Source organism: Schistocerca americana, chromosome 7 (genome assembly GCF_021461395.2).
Source record: "Schistocerca americana isolate TAMUIC-IGC-003095 chromosome 7, iqSchAmer2.1, whole genome shotgun sequence".
NCBI lineage: Eukaryota > Metazoa > Arthropoda > Insecta > Orthoptera > Acrididae > Schistocerca > Schistocerca americana.
In genome coordinates, this window is record NC_060125.1 from 471,149,179 (window position 1) to 471,171,434 (window position 22,256).

The 22,256-nt window shown below is 39.2% G+C and overlaps 1 protein-coding gene across 2 annotated transcripts in view; it reads left to right on the top strand.

The window, feature by feature from the left end:
• Positions 1 to 22,256, top strand: part of LOC124621908 (dihydropyrimidinase-like) — a 262,444-nt gene that overhangs the window by 237,968 nt on the left and 2,220 nt on the right. For both annotated transcript variants that reach the window (XM_047147407.1, XM_047147408.1), the window contains 5 exons: positions 3,917 to 4,131; positions 4,852 to 5,077; positions 13,655 to 13,765; positions 14,162 to 14,314; positions 16,641 to 16,839. In XM_047147407.1, the coding sequence (XP_047003363.1) occupies positions 3,917 to 4,131; positions 4,852 to 5,077; positions 13,655 to 13,765; positions 14,162 to 14,314; positions 16,641 to 16,839 (904 nt within the window). The remainder of the gene's footprint in view (positions 1 to 3,916; positions 4,132 to 4,851; positions 5,078 to 13,654; positions 13,766 to 14,161; positions 14,315 to 16,640; positions 16,840 to 22,256) is intronic.

Below are 22,256 nucleotides of genomic sequence, written 5' to 3' on the forward strand. Positions count from 1 at the left end.
CTGGACGAGCTTGAATCGGCGATCTCTGTGGCATGTGAATCCATTTCGGTTGAGACACTACGAAATGTGATGGCAAATTTCATTCTTCGTTTGTGCCACCTCTGTAGTGCCAATGGTGAACATTTTGAAAACATTGTGATGTGATTGTTTGCAAAGATTGTTTTCATACGATTATTTCACTTATGTATGCTGATATGAGCTGTACAGCGCCATCTGTTAGCAGCTTTTGTAACTATTATTTCAAACTGCTGTATAAACTTCTTACAGCTTTCACAATAAACATACCGTTTACTGCATTCCTCTATCGATCTTTGTTTTCCAGATATTTAATTTTGAAATCAGGGAGCCCTTTTCTGGACACCCTGTACTTACTACTAATTGAGGAGAAAGTGTTGAAGATTCCATTTGAACCAACACATGCCCATGCAAGTGACCATGAAATCCTTGTTTCTTGGATAGTCTGGTTTTCTCCAATGATTTCTAACTAGATGATTCTTGGAGCAAGACTTGGTTGCAAAAGCTAAAATTTATGTGATAGTTTTGCTGTATCTAGCTGTGTGCAAAGTAAAAATATTGTCTTTCCACTTTCATTTGTTCAGGGGCTTTAACTTGTTGATCATTTTGCAAAAAGATATTGTTTTGAGTATTCGTAGAGTACTACAGTATTACTCTTATTTACTACAAAGGAAGAAACTATATAACTCACCCGCTCATTCAGGATAGTAGCATTAGTAGCATCATTCATCCTATTCCATTGATTACACATTTATCTATAGTCCAGTTAAAATTACCTGATAGTTGACATTTGTCAGCTGCTGCTACAGTGTTGCCACATAGACTGCAGGTCACTTCACAAATGCTGTTAATGTGTAATGCAGAGCAATGTTGGAAGCGTCCGCTGCAAGGTACGTCGGAAATGCGAGATGTCCTGTCAGTAGCTGATTTTAAGTGACCAGTGACTGAACTCGGCAGATGAGCGGTTTTGCAGCCCTGAATTTAAAGTCGTGTCCTAACCTAACCACAACCTTGCGACATGCTGTGTACCTAAAAAACAGTGATCAACAATCTGTAGCAAAACTAAAATCATGATCACTTTGTTCACAGCGTTTAAAGCTAACTTCTGTGAGCTAGCTCAAAACAGAAAAAATTCATTTTCAGTGCTAAAAGCAAACTGTAATTTCTTGCTATCATTGGTTACCTGAAACTATCCTCATACTAGTTAAATGAGCACCATTGACTGATGAGGAGTCCTCTTTGGCATTTGGTTGCAGAGTACAAACAACAAAAGAATAATAGGAAGAAAAATAACAGCAAATAAAGTCAATATGAAGATGAAAATGATGTGGCAAAGAATTACAACTTGGTTACATTTAAAACAATTAACTGAATAAAAATAATAATCGGACTCTTCTGATTAGAGTTCAGGAAAAAAAGACATAAAATAACTCTCTACAGCTGACGAGATTCAAATCTATAACCTTGTACACTTCAGATCAATACGCTAACCATTGTGCTGAGCCACAAGACTGGGCTGAGCTCATTTATTTATGATTGTGGAGCTCTGGTCACAATGATGAATTGTGGCTTTCAAAAATTTGGCTTCACACAATCTCATGTGGAGCTTATCTAACATAAGCAAATCTCTGTAATTATTATACCTGTATATGTGATGCTGAATTGCAACTTGTGCAGGAGTAGTCTTTGGTTATCGCTGTGTAAGAAACGTGTATTTCATTAGCATAATTTTGTGCATGTGTTGTTTTTGGCATGGTAGTAAAACAAGTGTGCCGAATCTATGATTCGGGATCCAAACATATGAAGAAAGACTGCTGAATGAGAAACTGGAAGTGAAATGACAAACTGTTGTAGCAGTTTGGCAATGGCAAATGGTTAGAGCATGACGAGCACTCTTATTGGAGGAAACGAGCTCCAACACGTAAAGTGTCAACTATCAAGTTATTTTAGTTATACTATAGTACTGTTTGCATCTGTTTTCATGTACTTTACTATTATAAGATTTGAGTCTGCTGGACAAAGACATTGTGGCACCACGTTCATTATTTTACAGTTACAGCACCTATATTGCCACTTGGTACTTAAGAGCCACTGGGGGAACTATCTCCAGAAGATCAGTTTCTTATGACTACTCAAAAATATGGATTAGTAAGACTTCTAATCCTAAGGTCTGGGGTTCACTTCCAGGTTTTTGCTGCTTCTAACCACATGACATTCACTTGTGGTAGTGCTCTACATACAATGAACTTTGTTAATTTTCAGCAACAATTTCATGCTAAACCATAGACCTCGACTCACGCCTTTCATGCAAAGAAGTCTTGGACAGTATTCCAACATTGCACACAAATCTGACCCTCAAGATGATCTACTGTCAAAAACCACTGTGCAGAAGATTTGTTTGACTTCTTCTTGTACTGAGGTCTAACTGTGTGGTCAGCTGGTGCAAACAATTTAAAGTCTCAAAGTCATAGAAGAAGATTATGCAGTTTGAAACAAGTAAAAACAACCTTCTGGTATCACTGATAAACATTAATGGTCTTGCACTGAATGAAATGCTCTGTGTAAAAATCTTTTCGGACCACGTACATAAAAAGATCATGTAGGAAGCATACATAGAAATTAATCAAGAAGCTCGATTCAGCATGCTCCATTCTTAGAAATATCTCTCATTGTACTGATTTGAAAACAAAGGTCCTAAATTCCACTGTACACATTGTGGTGTCACCGCCAGACACCACACTTGCTAGGTGGTAGCTTAAATCGGCTGCGGTCCATTTAGTACATGTCGGACCCGCGTGTCGCCACTGTGTGATCGCAGACCGAGCGCCACCACAAGGCAGGTCTCGAGATACGGACGAGCACTCGCCCCAGTTGTACGACGACTTTGCTAGCGACTACACTTACGAAGCCTTTCTCTCATTTGCCGAGAGACTGTTAGAATAGCCTTCAGCTAAGTCCATGGCTACAACCTAGCAAGGCGCCATTAGCCTTACATAGCAAGTGATAGTTTGATAGTTATCGTATGAAATGTCTCATCAAGAATGCTGTAATTCACATCAAAGAATAAAAGATAAGTATTCGAGAAGCTGCATACTTTTCTTATGAGAATTCACTACTTATCCTGTTCCAGAATTCACGCCCGTCTGCGTTAGATAGCGTGCATTTCGGCCTCCTCGATCTACAAGGTGTTGGCACATTTACCAACACATCACACATTCACTCCCTATTTTGTAGAAATTTCTTCTGGGCAATATAATAAATGCAGTATTTAGTGAGCATAATCAAGTAGTAAGAATACTATCTAAAATAGAAAACTATACATTTTGCAAATGTTTCATTAAGAATCTTGGAATTATATTACTGATGTCCCAGTGCGTTTTCTCCTTAATGGTACTTACTGTTAGTAATGAAAATATATTTCTAATGATATATTATTTTTGCAATCACAGTGTAAGCTATAAAGATAAATTCCACATAGACTCTGCCTTCTTCGCTGAGGTCGGATTTCATTTATGTATTGTTGTGCCAAGAATTTCAATGTGTTTCAATGAGACATAAAGTAAGAAACTGAGTAGCACAGTAATCCAAAATAAAATTAAAAACAATCTTGATTAGCCAATCTGACTAAAAGTTATCTGATTATGTAGTGGCAAGGCTTGAAGATTACAATTACCTTTAGACAGTAGCAATTTTCATTGTAAATAACTCTGTTCTGACAGAATAAAAGTAACTTATTTCGTAGACATATCAGTGCAGTCAAATAAAGAACAACAAGCCATAGTATGTAAACAGTAGTGAAGAAGAAGAATCCTAGCAATCATATTACGCTCTTTATTTTCCAACATAAATATTTAAAAGGTAATTAGTTTTGCAATTGTATAAGTTACTTCCTTCCTTTCAGGTGAGCTCTCCACTGTATTTGCAAGTGACAAGTAAATCCTCAACTGCTGTGCTCAAGGCTATGAGGAAAAATGGTGTGGTTGTCTTTGGGGAAGTCCTTGCTTCTTCTCTGGGGATTGAAGATGCCAAGAAGCTAAACAACCCATCCTGCATTACCAACCCTCCAATTCGCTCGACAGAGGGAACAGGGTCATCATTGATAAGTGCCCTTGCTGAGTAAGCATTCTAGTTATTGGCTTCCATTCAATTAAAATGGCTAACATTGTAAAGTCTACATAGAAGCTATCAATTAGTTTTAAGGTATAAAAAGTTTCAATCTCTCTCTCTCTCTCTCTCTCTCTCTCTCTCTCTCTCTCTCTCTGTGTGTGTGTGTGTGTGTGTGTGTGTGTGTGTGTGTGTGTGTGTGTGTGTCCCTGGCTGTTTCTTCCTTTATTATCGCACATCTCTTAACAACAATGCCATCTCAGAAGCTCTGTTTACACTTTTCTCTTTATCAAGCGCTTTAGTCTCCAGTTGTTAATTTCTGTGTAAGCTGTAAGAAGAAACAGTTTTGTTTGCAATAATTTATTTGATAGTGTGCTTTTTTAATGTTCGTCCTACATGTACATTAACTACAATATTTATCTTTTGAGAAGAACTTTTACTTACTTTCTAATATACAATTATAAATTAGTGACATTACGTAAAAGTATATATCATACTTGAAACAATGAGACCTAATCTAATAAAAAATTTATTGCTCAGTTTATCGTTACACTCTTTGTCTTACAATAGTAATGTATAAGTTCATAATGTTTTAAACTGATATTTTGTTCACTTCTTTTCCACTTATTGTCAGTAATAATTTGCGTTATGTTAAATGCTGGCATTCTATTCATAGTGAAGCCACTGAGATAGATTGGTTTCAGTCTGTTTCTAATTCTCTGAACATTTCAGAAATGGTCTACATGTTGTTAGCAGTGGTAACTGCACTTTTAGCACAGAGCAGAAGTCTCTGGGCATAGAAGACTTTACAAAGGTTCCACCAGGTGTAAATGGTGTTGAAGACAGGATGTCAGTTGTATGGGAGAAAGGTGTGCACAGTGGTGCAATGGATCCAAAATGCTTTGTAGCCATTACCAGCACCAATGCAGCAAAAATTTTCAACATATTTCCAAGGAAGGTTTGTAACAAAATTTATTTTGCCCTGAAACAGCGTTCATGAAACAGTTATGTGCATCCACAACACTGTCACCTACTTAATCTCAATCAGTTCTTCTCAAAACTTTTGAGTGTATACATATAGCATGTGAGTAAGGGATATTTTTTAAATTATTCTTTTTAAAAATCTCTGTTTATAAAATGGTGGAAGGAAGATAATGGCTTAACATTCTGTTACTTATTAGAGTTTAGCACACAATGGAATTAATCTGTTTAGGATTCCGTGGTCATAAAGATTATTGAAGCGTACAATATGCAGTCACCTGCAGTGGCACATAATAATCTGGAATGATGTATATTTGCTTGTAGATTGGATCTAAATTGTCTTGGAAGATATGTACAGAATTCAATTGCAGATACCAGACATGGAGTAAATATTTGGTTTGGGAAGTCACATGAAAGGAAGGAAATTAACCTATATGAGTATAAACTGACAAGCAACATAAAGTAGCAACACAGCAATGTTTCTCACTTTAAAAATGAAAAATTGTTGTTTGCAGGGTAAGCATTGCATGGTCCTCCAGGCCTGATCAGAGATATTTTCTTGTTCATTTATTAGTAATTGAAATAATGCTATATCGAAAGACAACTTATAACATAAAGGATGTGTGGATAGCAAGACATGCATGCAAATAAAGTATGAAACTTCCTGGCAGATTAAAACTGTGTGCCGCACCGAGACTCGAACTTGGGACCTTTGCCTTTCGCGGGCAAGTGCTCTACCAACTGAGCTACCCAAGCATGACTCACGCCCCATCCTCACAGCTTTGCTTCCGCCAGTATCTCGTCTCCTACCTTCCAAACTTTACAGAAGCTCTCCTACGAACCCTGCAGAACTAGCACTAGCACTCCGCTGCAGAGTGAAAATCTCATTCTGGAAATAAAGTGTTGCACATTAGCTTAGCTTCTGATCTGTCTTCTTTTAGTTCATTCATATCAAAAGATACTATATTTCTTTCAGTGACTACAAAGAATGTATGTGATTGGGAGTTCAGAGTTAATACATCACTGTGGCTTATAAACTGATAAAGAAAGAAGCTTAATTGGTATAGAAGAGGTAAAAAAACACTATCACCCAAAGTATTATTCTCTTTTGTGGGATTTGCAAAAAAAATATTAAACAAATCAGCAGCTGTTATAAGGATGTCAGTGTCAGCAGTCAGAAAAACAAATCTAAATATAAATAAATACCCATAAAATCTGATGATATGCACTCACTCCCCCCCTCCCCCCCCCCCCCCCCCCCCAAAAAAAAAGGAAGCTCTTCAGCAGATGTAACTGATGAGATTGCATGTTGAATCTAAATATCAGTAAAATACTAAGAAGTTCACTTTAATCAATGCATGTGTAATGTGAAGCAGGCCTATATCAAAGTTGTTATGGTGACTCAGTGTTGGTGTAGGTGAAACATCATATAAGAGCACTGTTTGTATTCAGCAAAACATCCCTCTCATCAGATCACTAGTATATACAATCATAGCATGCTTATATGAAATTACAGATACGACTTCATTATCTGTTATGGGAAAGTGACAGTTTATCTAGAAAATGAGAAGTGTACTGGAGAAAATAATGGTCATATGTCATTTAAGGCTTCCCTGGTATGTTACATGCCTTTACCAAAAAGTATATAGACCATTGGTCTGTCAGCCTAATTTCTCCTGCAGCTAAAACATTGCTTAGAATGCTGAATAGAAGGCTATATGGCTATAGGTGGACTGGAGAGGAACAGTTCAGACTTAAAAGAGGAGAAGGCACATGGGGGGAGATACGTCTGGCACAGAATCTATGTTTACAACAGAAAGTAAGATAAGGATTGAAAACGAAATGTCAGAAGGAAGCAGCATTGGAAGGGGTATTAGATGAGCTTGTTGCCTCTCCCTTTACTGTTTAACTTATACCTGGAAGAGATTATTGCGAAAGGCTTAAGTGGAAAAAGAGGTAGGTGTGTGTGCGTGTGTGTGTGTGTGTGTGTGTGTGTGTGTGTGTGTGTGTGTGTGTTTGTGTGTTTGCAGAAAGAGGAGATGAAACAATGCTGGAAGTATTGGAGATGTAGATGTGCAGGAGAATTGAGAGGATAAGCTGGAGGGAAAGAGTGAGTAATGAGAGAATGTTCGAAAGGGTTGGCGAGAGGAGAGGGCTGCTCCAGGTTATAAGATAAAAGAAGAAGAACTGAATGGGACATTCTCTGAGACAGGAATGCTTGCTATCAGATACTTTGGAAGCTCTAGTTTCTGGTAAGAGATTGAGAGGAAGGAGGAGACACAAGTTGGTGGATAATATCAAGAGAAGCAGAAATTATGTGGACCTGAAGAGGATGGCAAAAGACAGGAGTGCATGGAGAGTTACCAAGTGAAAATTTGCCTATGAACAGAACACTGATGATGGTAGTCACCTTTTACCACATCTGATACATCAGTCTTGTAGGATACTTCATCTCCTTGCACATTATACATGTTTGTGTCGTGTGTATTTTGTAGATTAGGAAATCAGGTTACATTTACTTTCCCATGTGTGCCATTTTCCGTTCTGCACAGCTGCGAGTGTTGCTGAGAAACTGCACTTATCTGCAGCACTGTTCTCCTTTTGTAACATCTGATGTGTCCATTCATTGGGATTATTCATGCCCTTCAGGCTGTATATGTTAATCATTTATCTCGTGTAGGTTAGGAAATCAAATGGTACTATCAGAGTAAGTCATTAGCAAAAAGCAAGCAGGTGCAGGTGAAAGCTACAGCACTCTCTGACATAACAAAGAAGAGCAGATAGTGTTGAACCATGGACAACAGCGAGTCATTATTCTATTGTGCATGTTTACCTGCTCCTGCACCCAGGTGTACATGAATGCCCACAGCTGTCAGTCCTTCCTACCTGCTGGGTGTAAATGAGTGCCCATAGCCATCTGCGCTCTCTAACTACTGGGCACACATGAATGCCCATAGTCACAAGAGGGTAAACTCCTTTATAACTGAGAGCACATCGTTCTCATACGTTAACATAATGTTTCCAAAAATTATTGTAGTTCTGGTTAATTTTTTTGTCCATTGGATAATCATTATGCCACAATCATGTCCTGAATATTGGAGAATATCAATGAAATGCCTGAGCTTGTAATGACTTGTGCATGCTTTCTTCGGCTGGGGAGGGGGGATAGTGATTTCCAGGGTATGGATTGCTGCTTGGTTTCTGGGTAACACATAAATATTCATGTCTCACAAAATGTAATAACCAAAAAACTACAATTCTTTTTAATCTGTTCAAAAAGGTCAGAACAGACTGATCTCTCCTTTCTTTTGTTCATCAGACTAATTTTTTGCATTATTTTTGCACGTACTTTCCTCGTATTCATCTTGTCTCTTAAAATGTCTTGAACGCCTTCTATACAACAAATACTCAGTTTCCAGTTGTTTATCGAACTTTCATAATGTTTCCCTCATTCTTGATGTAGATAGCCAACTTGTTTAGTCACAGTCAGTTTTAGCACAAAATGTTTTCCATCCGAGATCAGGAACATGTTTATGGTAAAGTGCTTGTTTGTTCAACACCACTGAATTGATCAGACAAGTTGAAACTTTTCACAGTTAAAAACACTGTTCAAGATTTACAAACATCCTTGCGCTAATATAGTATGACAAACTGTTAATTAGTAATATGAGTACTCTCTCTCTCCTTCTCTTTCTTTCTTTCTTTCTTTCTTTCTTTCTTTCCAGAGACCATATATTTAAGGATTTCCACAAGGATAGGGAGTGTACTCACTTCAGATTGGTTTTGGAAATGGAAGTAAGATTACTGATGGCTGGAGAAACTAATTTTTTTATTATGCTTTACACCACCAAGAACAGAATATTTGGACTTAGCAAGACACTTAATACTGACCAAAAGTTTGGGGATGAACAGTTTTCTCTAAGATGCATGGATCCAACTAATTCTTCACCTGTATCAGCGGAATCAGTATCTTATGAAACTGCAACTTTAGAGTGTTAGTGCTTTGTGCTACTCAGGTGGGACATGAACTAGGCCATTATAACCCTGAAGTAGTGAAGGGAACCTCCCCATCACACCCCCCTCAGATTTAGTTATAAGTTGGCACGGTGGATAGGCATTGAAAAACTGAACACAGATCAATTGAGAAAACAGGAAGAAGTTGTGTGGAACTATGAAAAAAATAAGCAAAATATACAAACTGAGTAGTCCATGCGCAAGATAGGCAACATCAAGGATAGTGTGAGCTCAGGAGCGCCGTGGTTAGCGTGAGCAGCTGTGGAACGAGAGGTCCTTGGTTCAAGTCTTCCCTTGAGTGAATAGTTTAGTTTTTTTATTTTCAAAAAATTATTATCTGTCCATCTGTTCATCCGATGCGAGGTAACAGTGCCGTAGTATGGGAACGCTACACCTAAACAAACATCGAAACACACGACATCAGTCGACTACAGCGCACGGGAGAGAGAGTATTCCTGCTAACGAGGCTCCCAGGCTGGCAGTTGACTGTTCGCTACTTTGTACGAGAGTGCATTAAGTACGTGAGATGTATTCCGTGTGCAATATGAATCCAGCAAATATAGCTCGCGACTTCAATAACAAGGTCAATGAATATTTTCCGAACTGTAAGGAATCGGAAAGTTCCTTAAGGGATCGAAAGATTGTCGAACATTTGTATGATTATTTCCTACATTTGTTGATAAACAGTACATGTGGTGATGACAATACCTTGCTGATTGCTGTGGGGCTGTATGTACCAGATGATGATAGTCTTGATGATCTGTACGAATAACATGAAGAGGAAATACTGCAACTTCAATCTGATGGTATTTCTTTGGGTTACATGAAGGAAATGCCCCAATACAGGTTACTGTCCAAACCAATTAAAAGATGCAAATATAGATTATGGAGTGAAGTAACAAATAAATTTAAGAAATTTAAAGGGATGGAGGAAGAAAGCACAATTAAGTGTTGCAAAGAAGTCGTGGAACGCGGTGGAACCCGAAGACAGGAGTTCAGTTCAAAAAATGGTTCAAATGGCTCTGAGCACTATGGGACTTAACATCTGAGGTCATCAGTCCACTAGAACTTAGAACTACTTAAACCTAACTAACCTTAGGACATCACACACATCTATGCCCCAGGCAGGATTTGAACCTTCGATCGTAGCGGTCGCGCGGTTCCAGACTGTAGCGCCTAGAACCACTCGGCCACTCCGGCTGGCCAGAAGTTCAGTGAACTAGAAGACCATGTATACTGACAATTTATTAAAGCTAGAAATGAATGAAGTGCAGTGCATGATACAGACCTACAGATTTGGGGATTGCATTACGCTAAACAAATCGGCCTGGATTTCAAGGCTTCATCTCATGGCTTCATCTCATTGGCTTGTCACGTTCAAAAGAAAATACGAAATATGTAAGCAAGAACTACGCAAATAAACTGGAAGACTTTCAGTGTGTTCCAAGACGTTTGTTACAAAAACTAACGTCAGACGCATATATTATCAACACAGATCAGTCTGGTTTTAACTATGAAATGAAATTGACCCGCATGTTATCGTTAGTTGGAGAAGGCGACACGGAACATGCTGTAGACCAGCTGCATGCCACTTCACATAGTTATACCATACAATAAGTTCTGAACAAAGCAGGATTTCTTTTGCCTACATTTTATTTATGTTTGCAGGAAAAAAATTGTGTATTTGGACCGCAAGTTCAGCAACAGGTGAATAGGGTACTTGCACAACTGCCGAATGTCATTGTGAATTGCAGTGCATCAGGAAAAATGGAGAAAAGACTAGTGAAAACTTTAATGAAGGTGTGATTTCTCCTTAAGCAGACAAAGATTTTGCCTTACTCCTTGACAGCTATACAGGACAGAAGAATCAGGCATTGTACAATTTTAGTGTGGGAGTAGACGTGATTACCATTCCTCCAGGTTGTACACCTCTTGTGCAACCATTAGATGTGTTTGGTTTTTGGCAAGTGAAATACTTTGTGAAAAGATTCTATGATTTTGCAAAGCTGGACAGGTACACAGAGCAGTATTGTTTACGTGATCGTGTGTCGATTATCAAAGTTCAGGCACTCACACATAATCAACTTCGCTCTCCAAAATTCCAGGACATGTTCAGATTTGTTTGAACATATGCAGGATTTGACGGTCTACAAACGGAAAAATTTGAAAAAGTTAAAAAGATATGTTTTGACAGAGCACAAGGAAAACTGTGTGACTGTGAAACTGTTGCATTCATTTGTTGCAGTTTATGTGACAAACTCTTATGTTTTCATCACTTTTTTGGGAGTGATTATCACATCCACAAGAAAACCTAAATCGGGCAAGGCAGAAGAATCTTTTTACGTGGTCGACAACATATTCCTGTCATGTGACGCACATGCTGTCACCAGTGTCGTATAGAATACATCAGATGTGTTTTCCTGTGGAGGAGTCGGTTGACCTATGACCTTGCAATCAAATGTTTTCGGTTCCCATTGGAGAGGCACGTCCTTTCATCTACTAATCGCACGGTTTTGCGGTGCGGTCGCAAAACACACACACTAAACTTATTACAGTGAACAGAGACGTCAGTGAATGAATGGACAGATCATAACTTTGCGAAAATAAAGAAAGTAAACTTTTCACTCAAGGGAAGACTTGAACCAAGGACCTCTCATTCCGCAGCTGCTCACGCTAACCACGGGACCACGGCACTCCTGAGCTCACACTATCCTTGATGTTGCCTATCTTGCACATGAACTACTCAGTTTGTATATTTTGCTTATTTTTTTTCACAGTTCCACATAACTTCTTCCTGTTTTCTCGACTGATCTGTGTTCAGTTTTTCAAGGCCTATCCACTGTGCCAACTTATAACTAAATCTGAGGGGGGTGGGGGGGGGGGGTGGTGCGATGGGGAGGTTCCCTTGTCAGGTGGGACATGAACTAGGCCATTATAAACCTGAAGTAGTTTCACAGATCTGATGGGTTCTCAGTCACTGCCAATAGATACTGAACTCAAATTCAATAACTTGAATACAGCAATGCCATTATCATGGTGAAGGCTAAGTTTCTGGAATGATGTAATCAAGTAGAGTGTAAAGACCAAAGCACTAGAAAAACAAAATAAGGAGGTTAAAATGAAGCTAAGGTCTGAATCCCATAAATCAGTTTATTATATCAAATTCATCAATAAGAAAAATCAGAGACATTGAAAGTAATATTAACTGCAGTTGTTTGCAACAGTAAACAGACTTGCATATAAAGAGGAGTGTAGGAGCCTCACTAATTTGGATGGTCGGTAAGACTTCTCAGTTAGGTTTGAGTCTAGACAGCAGTCACGGCAGAGATCCTCTTTTGCTGCACCTGAGAATGTAGATTCGGCCAGTGATTAATAAATTGTGTGGAAGATGGAACCAATAATGTGGCTGATGAAACAGGAATCCGTCTTTTGCTGGTTACGTAGTGTGTGGTGGTTTAGTTGGACAATGGACTCCTTTTTTGAGAACAGTAGTTGAAACCCCTGTTTTGGCATCCAGACTTGGCTTTCCATGCATTCCCTAAATTGCTTATGGCAAGTAAATAACATGGCCAGTTTCCTTCTCTATCCTTTCCCAGTTCAAGTTTTTGCCTCATTTTTAATAACCTCAGCATTAAACTATAATCTTCCTTCCTTTCTTTTTGCCAGTCACACAAAGACAGCAAGTTAAAATTAATATTCGCTCTGCACCATTGTTGGCTGATTGATACAGCAACCAGTTTCCATAGTTATATTGAAAGTAAAACATCCATGGTTGCAAAGATGTTTTTATTTAAAAATAGTGCATTTCATCATGGTTAGGCACCATCAGATTATCTTAAAGAAAAAAGGGGGCTAGTTAAATAACTGTCCTATAAACATTATAAGGCATGGTTCTAGGCTACACCTATAATTTAAATAACATTGTAAACAACACTCATGTAAAATTGTCAAATGATATTCATTTTACCAAAGCTCTGTATCAACCACATACACATAAAACCATGTGGATGGAAATCTGGTCATCAGAATAATTGGATGGAAAAATTTCAGAGATCAACCCACAGCCACAATAGAAACGAGGTCTGACAAACTGGTCAAGGAAACCAACAAAGATTTAGAAATACCTGTGAACTGTTATAGCAGCAAGTAGAGCACAGCCTAGAACCATGTGTACATGATATTGGCCTGGATGTCAAACAGGTGGTGGTGAAATGTGTTATTTTTAAATATTTTTGTTTTCAATATAAACACTAAAATTACAATTAGAAAGCTGTAAGTCATTATATTGAGGAACTTATTCTCTTAGTTGCTACTAAGTCATTTGTTGATAGCTATATTCTGTACAAAAAAGACACTACCGTATCCCACTCAATAAAGTATGTCATCGCTGTGCTTTCACTTTTGTATTGTAATTTAAAATACTTTTGTGCAGCTGCACATTTCAAGTGATGTTACTGACACGTAGGACTACATAAATGTCAAATTGTCCATGTATTAACAAAAAGTGAAGTAGTTAAAACAAATTCCTGTTGTCTCTTAGGGATGCATTGCTGTTGGTTCTGATGCTGATGTTGTAGTATGGGATCCAGCTGCAACAAGAGTCATATCTTCCAAAACTCATCATCAGGCTTCTGATTTCAACATATTTGAGGTATGGTAGATAAACATTGTTTTCTTTCACACATGTCTTGCACGAGACACTGAGAAATAAACAGATATGACTGAGCAGCAAAAGTGTGGATTACATTAAAAATTTCTATGTTAAAAAGGCTAAAAGTATCACAGTCATTATCCAGATGATACATGCTCAGTACGGGAAGGAATGAACATAGTGCCATTTTACTTAGCTCTCCAAAATTTGTGTGTAGTTGTGAAACTTGACACTTAATGTTTAGTTTGAGATGTCTATATTTTTTCTTCACGTTTAAATATATATGCACTTGACTCATGTTCATTCATGTTTGATGCTTATAGTTCTGTATTACTTCTTGTGCTGTAGAAATTTTGATATTAAATAGTTTTTAACCAATGTTATTCTTCTTTACAGGGATTGGAGTGCCATGGTGCTGCTGCATATGTTATTGTGAACGGGAAATTGTGTGTTGAAGGGAGTACTGTTAACACTTCACAGGGTACAGGAAAATTCATTAATACTTCTGTAAATCCTGATTATGTTTACGGCATTTTGAAGCAACTTGATGTGAGTAGTATTCTAGTATTGTTAATTGTGATACTATGCATAAAAACTACAGAGATAAAAGATCTACTCACCAAGTGGAGGCGGGAGAACACACACTTCCAAAGGTTAAGGAAATTTGCAAGCTTTCAGAGCCAGTGTCTCATTCTTCTGGCAGAAGAGTTGAGAGGGAGGGAAGAGGGATGAAGAAAAAGACTGGGAAGGTTTATTAAGTGAAGTGGGGAGAGTTTGGAAAAGTCACCCAGAACCATGCATTGGTGGAGACTTCCCCATACGGGATGAGAAGGAAAGACTGATTGTTGGGGACTGCACTGGATGAGATTTGAAAACATAAGAGGTTAGAGGTGGCCATTTGCTAATCCTCATCAGTCCTTTTTCTTTATCTCCCTCATTTCCCTTTCAGCCAGATGATGGAGCCATTAGCTCCAAAAGCTTACAAGTTTTCTTAACTTTTATATGTTTGAATTCTCCTGCCACTGTTTAATGAACAGATTTTTTTGTCTAGCTGGTTACATTAAATTTTTAAAATTTGATTATTTTTATTTACACACATAAAAATTGATATTTGTGTTTCATTCTATGTTTGAAAAAATGAGTCTGAATATGGACGTAAGAGGTCCATCATGAACTAAATTTATCTGAGTACTCAAGACAAAGAATAAGAAACTGTACAGTATTGTTTATATACTTTGCTATTTTCTATTTGTTTTTATCCTTCAGGAAGAATTGCATAAAAATTTCTGGAAGGTAGTTATTCAGCATCTGTTTGCCTGTTCATGCTTCAGTACTCAATAAGTACACATAAGTTCTTTTTGTCTTAATGTTGTGCACAACAATTAAAAATCGTATATTTCAGTCTGATTATTTTTAATACATAAGCATCCATTTGAGCTCCCCTCCTCCCCCTTCCCTTGCTCCCTCCTTTTCCTGCCAAACCAATGCGCAATGCCTGCTCTGAACATTTTTATCAATAGTAGCGATGTCTTCCCCTCTTTGCTGTTTGCTTACTCTTGCAACATAATCAAAAGTGACTTCCCATTTCCGGAATTCAGTTGAATCCTGAAGCATAGTGACCTGGGGTGAGTGGGACCACTATGGCGTACACGTGATGGCGTGGCAAGTTGCGGAGGAGGTGGTGTTGGGCCAGGGCTGGCTAGGAAAACTCTGCTGCAAGATAAAACATTTTATTTCATCTTGAGTTACAACAACAGAGTGCCATGATGCCCCTCGATATGCCCTCTGCAGGCGCGTGGACAACCAGTGGTGCCAATGACATCAGATCATCACGATTGGGGGATGGCCATTTGACATCCACGTCCCACTTTCCACTTTGCTGGCACCATTTACCTCACTCGGCAGTGCATGCCTGAGATAGCACTATGCAGCTCTGAGTGAGCAGTGCCAGCGATGTGTACTTCTGCTGAATTTTTGTGAGTGGCTCCTGCTATTGTGTTAGCAGCTCACCCTGGTGTGGGAGGCTGATGGCAGTACTGCCCTGGCTGTGAACTGCTGCCCTCCAAGGCAGAAGTTTGGCACTGCCACAGAGCCTTGGAGACAACTCATCCATTGTGTTGGCTTAAGTCCACGGATGTAACATATTACCGTGAGCCAGTCTGGTGGAGCTGGCTGGCCCATAGTGTGATAGAGGCTTGATGTCATGGAGAATGCAGCCAGACTGCACATAGCTGTGCTAAAATCTGAGTGTATTTATAATGGTTAATATCACACTTGCTGTGCCAATACTCTTGCTTCCAGATGCTTTCAAATCAACACCCATGTGTGTCTGTGGTGCGGAAATGCTCCGTAGGCTGGCTCATAGTTGCATGTCCTTTCTGCAATATCACCATGGTCATGCAGCTTGGCCTCGCTGCATTGTGGTTCACAAACCAGCTCACTTGTGGTATTACATGTTGACACCTATGTGCCTCCCAGCTTGCGTCAAACACGGCTGCAGTGGAGTTGCGTTTAATTCAGTAACTCCCAATACTTAGATTACACTGTAGAAAATTCAGAAGGGTGACAATGCAAGTAAAAGCAATTCTAATCAAAGGTAAAGTAAAATGCATCTCTGCAGACTGCAACAAGTGTTTACATTGTTTACATGATGTTGCAATTATCTGTGGACACTTATGAGCATGCAGTCCCTTTCTTAACCTTGAAACAATTGGCTTATGAAATGAACTGTCAGTTAATTATCTCATTGCACTACATGTAGTTTGATAACACTCAGATATTTTACTATAGTACATATTATTTTAGGGTTTACTGGACTCTGTAAATGTTATTTGCACTGTTATAGTATTCTGTAGTCACAAGATTTACATTTCAGGAAACTGCATCACAAAATCTGCAGCCAGTTGACAGAATAGAAGATAAAGAAAATGTTCCAGTGACACCAGATGATAAGACGACACCACCTACTTCAAAACACAAATCTGTCCCACAGGCTGTGGTGTCTCCTTCTATTCACACTACGCCATCAATGAAAGAGCAGCGGAATTTGCATGAGTCCACCTTCTCAATAAGTGGTAAATACTACTGATTATCACATTAATAAATAAAAAAATTTATAAATTTCCAAGCTCATAACAATTATATCAAAGGAAAATTCAACCTAGATACAGAATTGTCGACCAGTACTGTACCTTAAAGTGGTGAGAAGTTTAGTAGTGTCGATAGTACCTTATCCCAGCTGTAGGAACTATTAGTCCCTTTGGTGTGAGGGAAGGGAGGGGAGAGGGGGGGGGGAGGAGGAGGGGGTCTTAAAAAGCAAAGGAATGTCACTCAGACCACAGGCTGAGAGAGATTCACCTGTAGTGTCGAATAACACTGTGAAAAAAAATAGATTACTACTTCTCAAATACAGTAAATCCAGCATGCGAGGATATGTTATAGGGCATGTTCCCATCTGTAAAGTTCAGGGAAACTAGTAACTTTTGGCAGCATCCAAATTACGTATGTGGTGCAGCAGACACTGAGGTCCCCCATGAGTCAAGAGTTTGTTCAGTGACTGGGTACTGAGTTATACATAGTTTTTCTGCAGCCATTCATGCTCTCAGCTCTTAAACAATGTTGTCGACCCTATATGAAATGCTGTGCAGTGGACACAAGTTAGCCGATAAACAGCATTGTGGTTTCAGAAAGTGGCATTTGATACTGTAGGAGAAACCTTTGGTGAGGTTGGCACAGGTGGTTTTGGATGGCTGTGTGTAGCATGTTTTACAAAGGGCATGATGGAAGCGGTGTAGGGACCCTGGAATAAGGTTAATATTTTGGGAATGCTGTATGATTTAACTAGGATGTTATTGAGGTTAGGAGGATAACAGAATGTGAGACTGGATCGTGTTGGTTTGGCTAGGATGTTTCAGAGGTCAGGAGGGTAACAGAATGTGAGGATGGGTCATGTGGACAGGACCTCAGAGAGAGAGAGAGAGAGAGAGAGAGAGAGAGAGAGAGAGAGAGAGAGAGAGAGAGGATCTCATTTCAGGGCTTGACTTCAGAAAGTCATAGCCTTGGCAGAGTAGCATGTAGAGGTATTAAAGTCCAGAGTAGTACTAGATGACAAGGGCAGGGCTGGGGGTACACAATATTATAAACTGAGTGATCTGGAAAGTTCACTTGCCACATTTCATATGTATACATTTTGTCAAGGAATATGTGTTGAGCATAAATTTTATCTAATCTTCTCATTGATGAAGCAATCACGTATATATAAGCGGTGGTGTAGAGGCGTTGGAGCCTTCAGGTATTTATTGGTTGTAGTTCAGCAGTTAATGTCTGCAATTTCTTGTTAAAATATTATGGTTCAGCATCTGCTCTTCTTCATGCAGAGCACAACTGAAGTCTCCACCCAGTATAATTGGGTTATGGAGATCAGTTGAAGGCTCAGATATTGCTCAAGTATAAAATTCATGCCTTACAGTTTTGGCACTGGAGCTTGCAATTGCATAAATGTTAGTGAAGTGAATTGAACACTTTGAAATTTTATAGCTATGCCTTGCTGCAAATGTAGGATATGCTGCAGTACACACTGCATTCTTTCTTTGTATAAAATTGTGGTACTCTGTCCTCCTGTATTTACAACAGCGTTATAACCTGCAATGTTTGTCACACAGGCCAAAACCACACCTTACAACATTGCCACATCTCTTTCTGATGCTTAAACAGAGTGCTGAAAATTTAATATTTTTGTTTTAGGAGATATTCCATTTACATTAATGGTAGCTAGAATATACTATGTTGTCATGAGGCTAGAAAAAACTAAATGTGTTCCCCTTTTGATGTTATGAGATCCATTAATTCTGTCATTTTAAGTTTATTTTTATTTATAGTTTCACTGGCAGTTGTCTTAGATAATTTTGCTAGTTCCTTTGGGCTGTTATCCACATTACTGTTTTTCTATCAGTATACATGTTCATTGCAATTTATTTTTGCAATCTTTATCATTGATCCCTTGTGAATTCAGAGCACACTTTGGACTCACTTACGGAGACATAGTGATGCTAACAAAATGATTTATGTCTGCTGACTGACTTATAAGTTATAACACAAATTTTACATTTTGGTATAGACAACCACTCACCTATAGCTGATCGATGTGCGGAGCTCAGAAACACCAAACAGAAAACAACATTCGCACTAGCATTCAAGCACTAACTCTCTTTCCAGCAATAGTGCACACATTAACACACACAACCACATCCACTGCCAGAAAAACACACCCATGGCCACAGTAAGGCTAATTTTTGATACTCGATTGTTGAAAGCACTTGACTGAGCTGATGAGTTGGGGACGGGTAGCAAAGGACACAATTAAGGGATAGTGGGAAAGAGGCAGGTCTTTGCACAGATGACTACATGGCTGCACAACAAGACCAAAACAGTACAGAGGGTACAGCAGAAAGAGATATAGGATGAGAGAGATGGGAACCTAAGGGTGGGGGGGGGGGGGGGGGGCAGAAGAGAGAGATGGAGATGAAGAGGGAGAGAGGTTGAAAAGGTGGTAAAGGGGGAAGGGAGAGGGGAGATGGAGAATGCCCACATAGGAGGGGAAGGAGTGGGAAGAGGAAGAGTGGTGGTAGAAGACAGTGCATGATCTGGACAGAGAAGGAATGGGTGGACTGAAGAGAGAAGGAAGAAGCCAGCATGAGGTTAGCAGAAGTTTATGTTAGGGGGTTGTGAGATGAGATTTCTCTCTCCAACACATCCTTTGCTCTTGGCAATCCCCCCAACCTAAACCTGTGCTAACCTGTTCCCACTGCCTCATCTTGCCTTTTCCATTCTCTGTTCTGCCCATACCATCCTTCTCCATCCAGGTCATGCTCTGCCACCTCCCATCACTCTTCCTCTCACCCCCCTTCGCGCAGGCATTTCTCCCCTTTCTCTCCCTCTGCTCCCCCCCCCCCTTTTCCAATCCCTCTTCCTTTCTCCTTCCCTCTTCACCTTCACCTCTCACTCCTGTACTTCATTGGTCTTGTTGTGTGGCTGCGAAGTTATCTGTCAAGAGTCCTGCCTCTTTCCCGATACCCCGTACTTTCATCCTTCCATGTCCCCTCCCAGCCTCCATCAGCTCAGGCAACTGCTTTCCATAATAGTGTATCAATAATTAGCCTTGCTGTGGCCATAGGAGTGTGCATTTGGGTGTCTGTGTGGTTGTGTGTGTGAATGTGTGTACTGTTGCTGGAAAAACTGCTAGGGCTCGGAAGCTAGTTTGAATGTTGTTTTCGGTTATGTGTTACTGTGCTTCACACTTCGATCTGCTACTAGCGAATGGTTGCCTTTTCCTCATTTTACATCTGGTTAACATGATGTTAGCCTAATCTATCGTGACAGTACGTTCATGGGAAAGGCAGTGTTGCTGGAGTTGGTTGTGAAATTTAATGATATGGCATGAGGCTCTGGGTGGAAAATATCAGGTTACAAATTCATTTTACCATTTTGAGGTTGCCAAAAAAAGGGGGAAATTCAATAGTGATATATTTTTCCTATGGATCAAGTTGGAAAGCATGAGTCTTTGATGCATCCGTTAACGATACCCATAAAATACCTGATGTTCACCCTGTACACTGTCTGGAAGCCTTATACCAATACACAATAAATTATAAAGAGCATTCTATTGCCAAAAATGCATTTCAGTTTCACTTGGTTTCAGATAAAGGGGAATTGGTGAATCCTGAGCACACTCTCAATAATGAAGTCAGTAATCAAATAGGTGATGAAAAGAAAGATGTCCATGTGGTTTATTTTGTCATTGTGCAGTTTGCAGCTTCTCCTCCTCCTCCTTTCTGCCTGTACTAGGCGTTTGCCTGTTATGCCCTCTTGGAAATTTGCAACAATAAATTCAGTTAAGCACTTCATAGGACAAGTTCTAACAGTAGGCTTTAATGAGCAAGACATGATCTTGGGAAACAACAGTGCAGACAACAAATTGTGCCAACTGAACCTATGTATACCAGATGTTGGCTTCCTCCCGTAATGTAAAGATTATGCAGCGCGCTATGCCATATGTTTGCAAACAGGAAGAGAGCAAAACACTGATTATATTTGTTCTGTGTCTATATTCGTTTTTGGAATGTAGACTAACGTGTAGGGCAAGTTGAGGTGTGGATTAGCTCAGAAGGTAACAGTTTCTTTGCAAGTTGGCAAAGCCAACAAATGTGAACATGAAATCTTAGATACTGAACTGTAGCGTCATCTGAGATCCATGTTTGATTGAAAGGTAACTGACTGGTTGTTAGCTGGTGAAGTGGTAGTAAACATTTGAGTTAATCAAGTAAACTTACATTTAAGGCTAATAATACTGCATGGGTACCGAGGACTGATATTATTCAAATTCTTGATGTGCCTGAGATCGACCATTGACAAAGGTTTTAATTTCTTTGCTTTTACATCAGGGACATTTCATAGGTGGGTAAATTTTTGTTAAAATGTAAAATCTGTGAACTTGTGCATGTTGGAAACCAATATTTTTTTAAAAAGGGTTCAAATGAATTGTTTTGTACTAGCCCTGTTCTGTTACAATGAATGTTCCATTCTGTCACTTGAATAAATAATTTTAATATTAAAATAACAGATGGGAATAAATATTATTAATACAGATTGAACTATTGACTCTTACTTATATAGTACAAAAAAATGTCAGAATGGAACTGGAAGTAATGCCACATAATTTTTATTCTATGTAACCTCAGATGAACTTCATATTCTGTCTGACCCACATTCTGTCACAATGCTAAGTAACATTTATGGCCGCAGAAAGAGAGTTTCTGTTTCAATAGAAATTTAATTCTGGAATATGAAATGTGTCAAAATAAAACAGTGGAAAGTCCAGGTTGGAATATAAACAATATTATCAAAAAGGATAGACCGTATGCACCAGTCGGACTGGCTGGAGTTAGTAATTCGTGTGTTTGAGGTGGACTTACTTGTGTGAATGTGTGTGTGGTTATCTTTTCTTAAGAAGACTGGCCAAAAGATCACACAGTAAAACCCCTTTTCTAACAAATGTCTGGAGATCAAAATATTTTTTTTCTTAAGAGGAACTGTAGACCTTACCGTTTGTGGGGAGGCTTGTGTGCCTCAGTGATATAAGTAGTTGTACCATAGGTGCAACCAGAATGCAGGTGTATCTGTTGAAAGGCCAAACAAATGTGTGGTTCCTGAAGAGTGGCAGCAGCTTTTTCAGTGCTTGCAGGGGAAAACAGTCTGGATGATTGACTGATATGGCCTTGTAACATCAACCAAAACAGCCTTGCTGTGCTGGTACTGCGAACGGCTCAAAGAAAGGGGAAACAACAGCTGTAATTTTTCCTGAGGGCATGCGGCTCTACTGTATGATTAAATGATGATGGCATTCTCTGGGTAAAATATTCCGGAGGTAAAATAGTCCCCCATTTTGATCTCCAGGTGCTTACTACCCAGGAGGATATTGTTATCAGGAGAAACA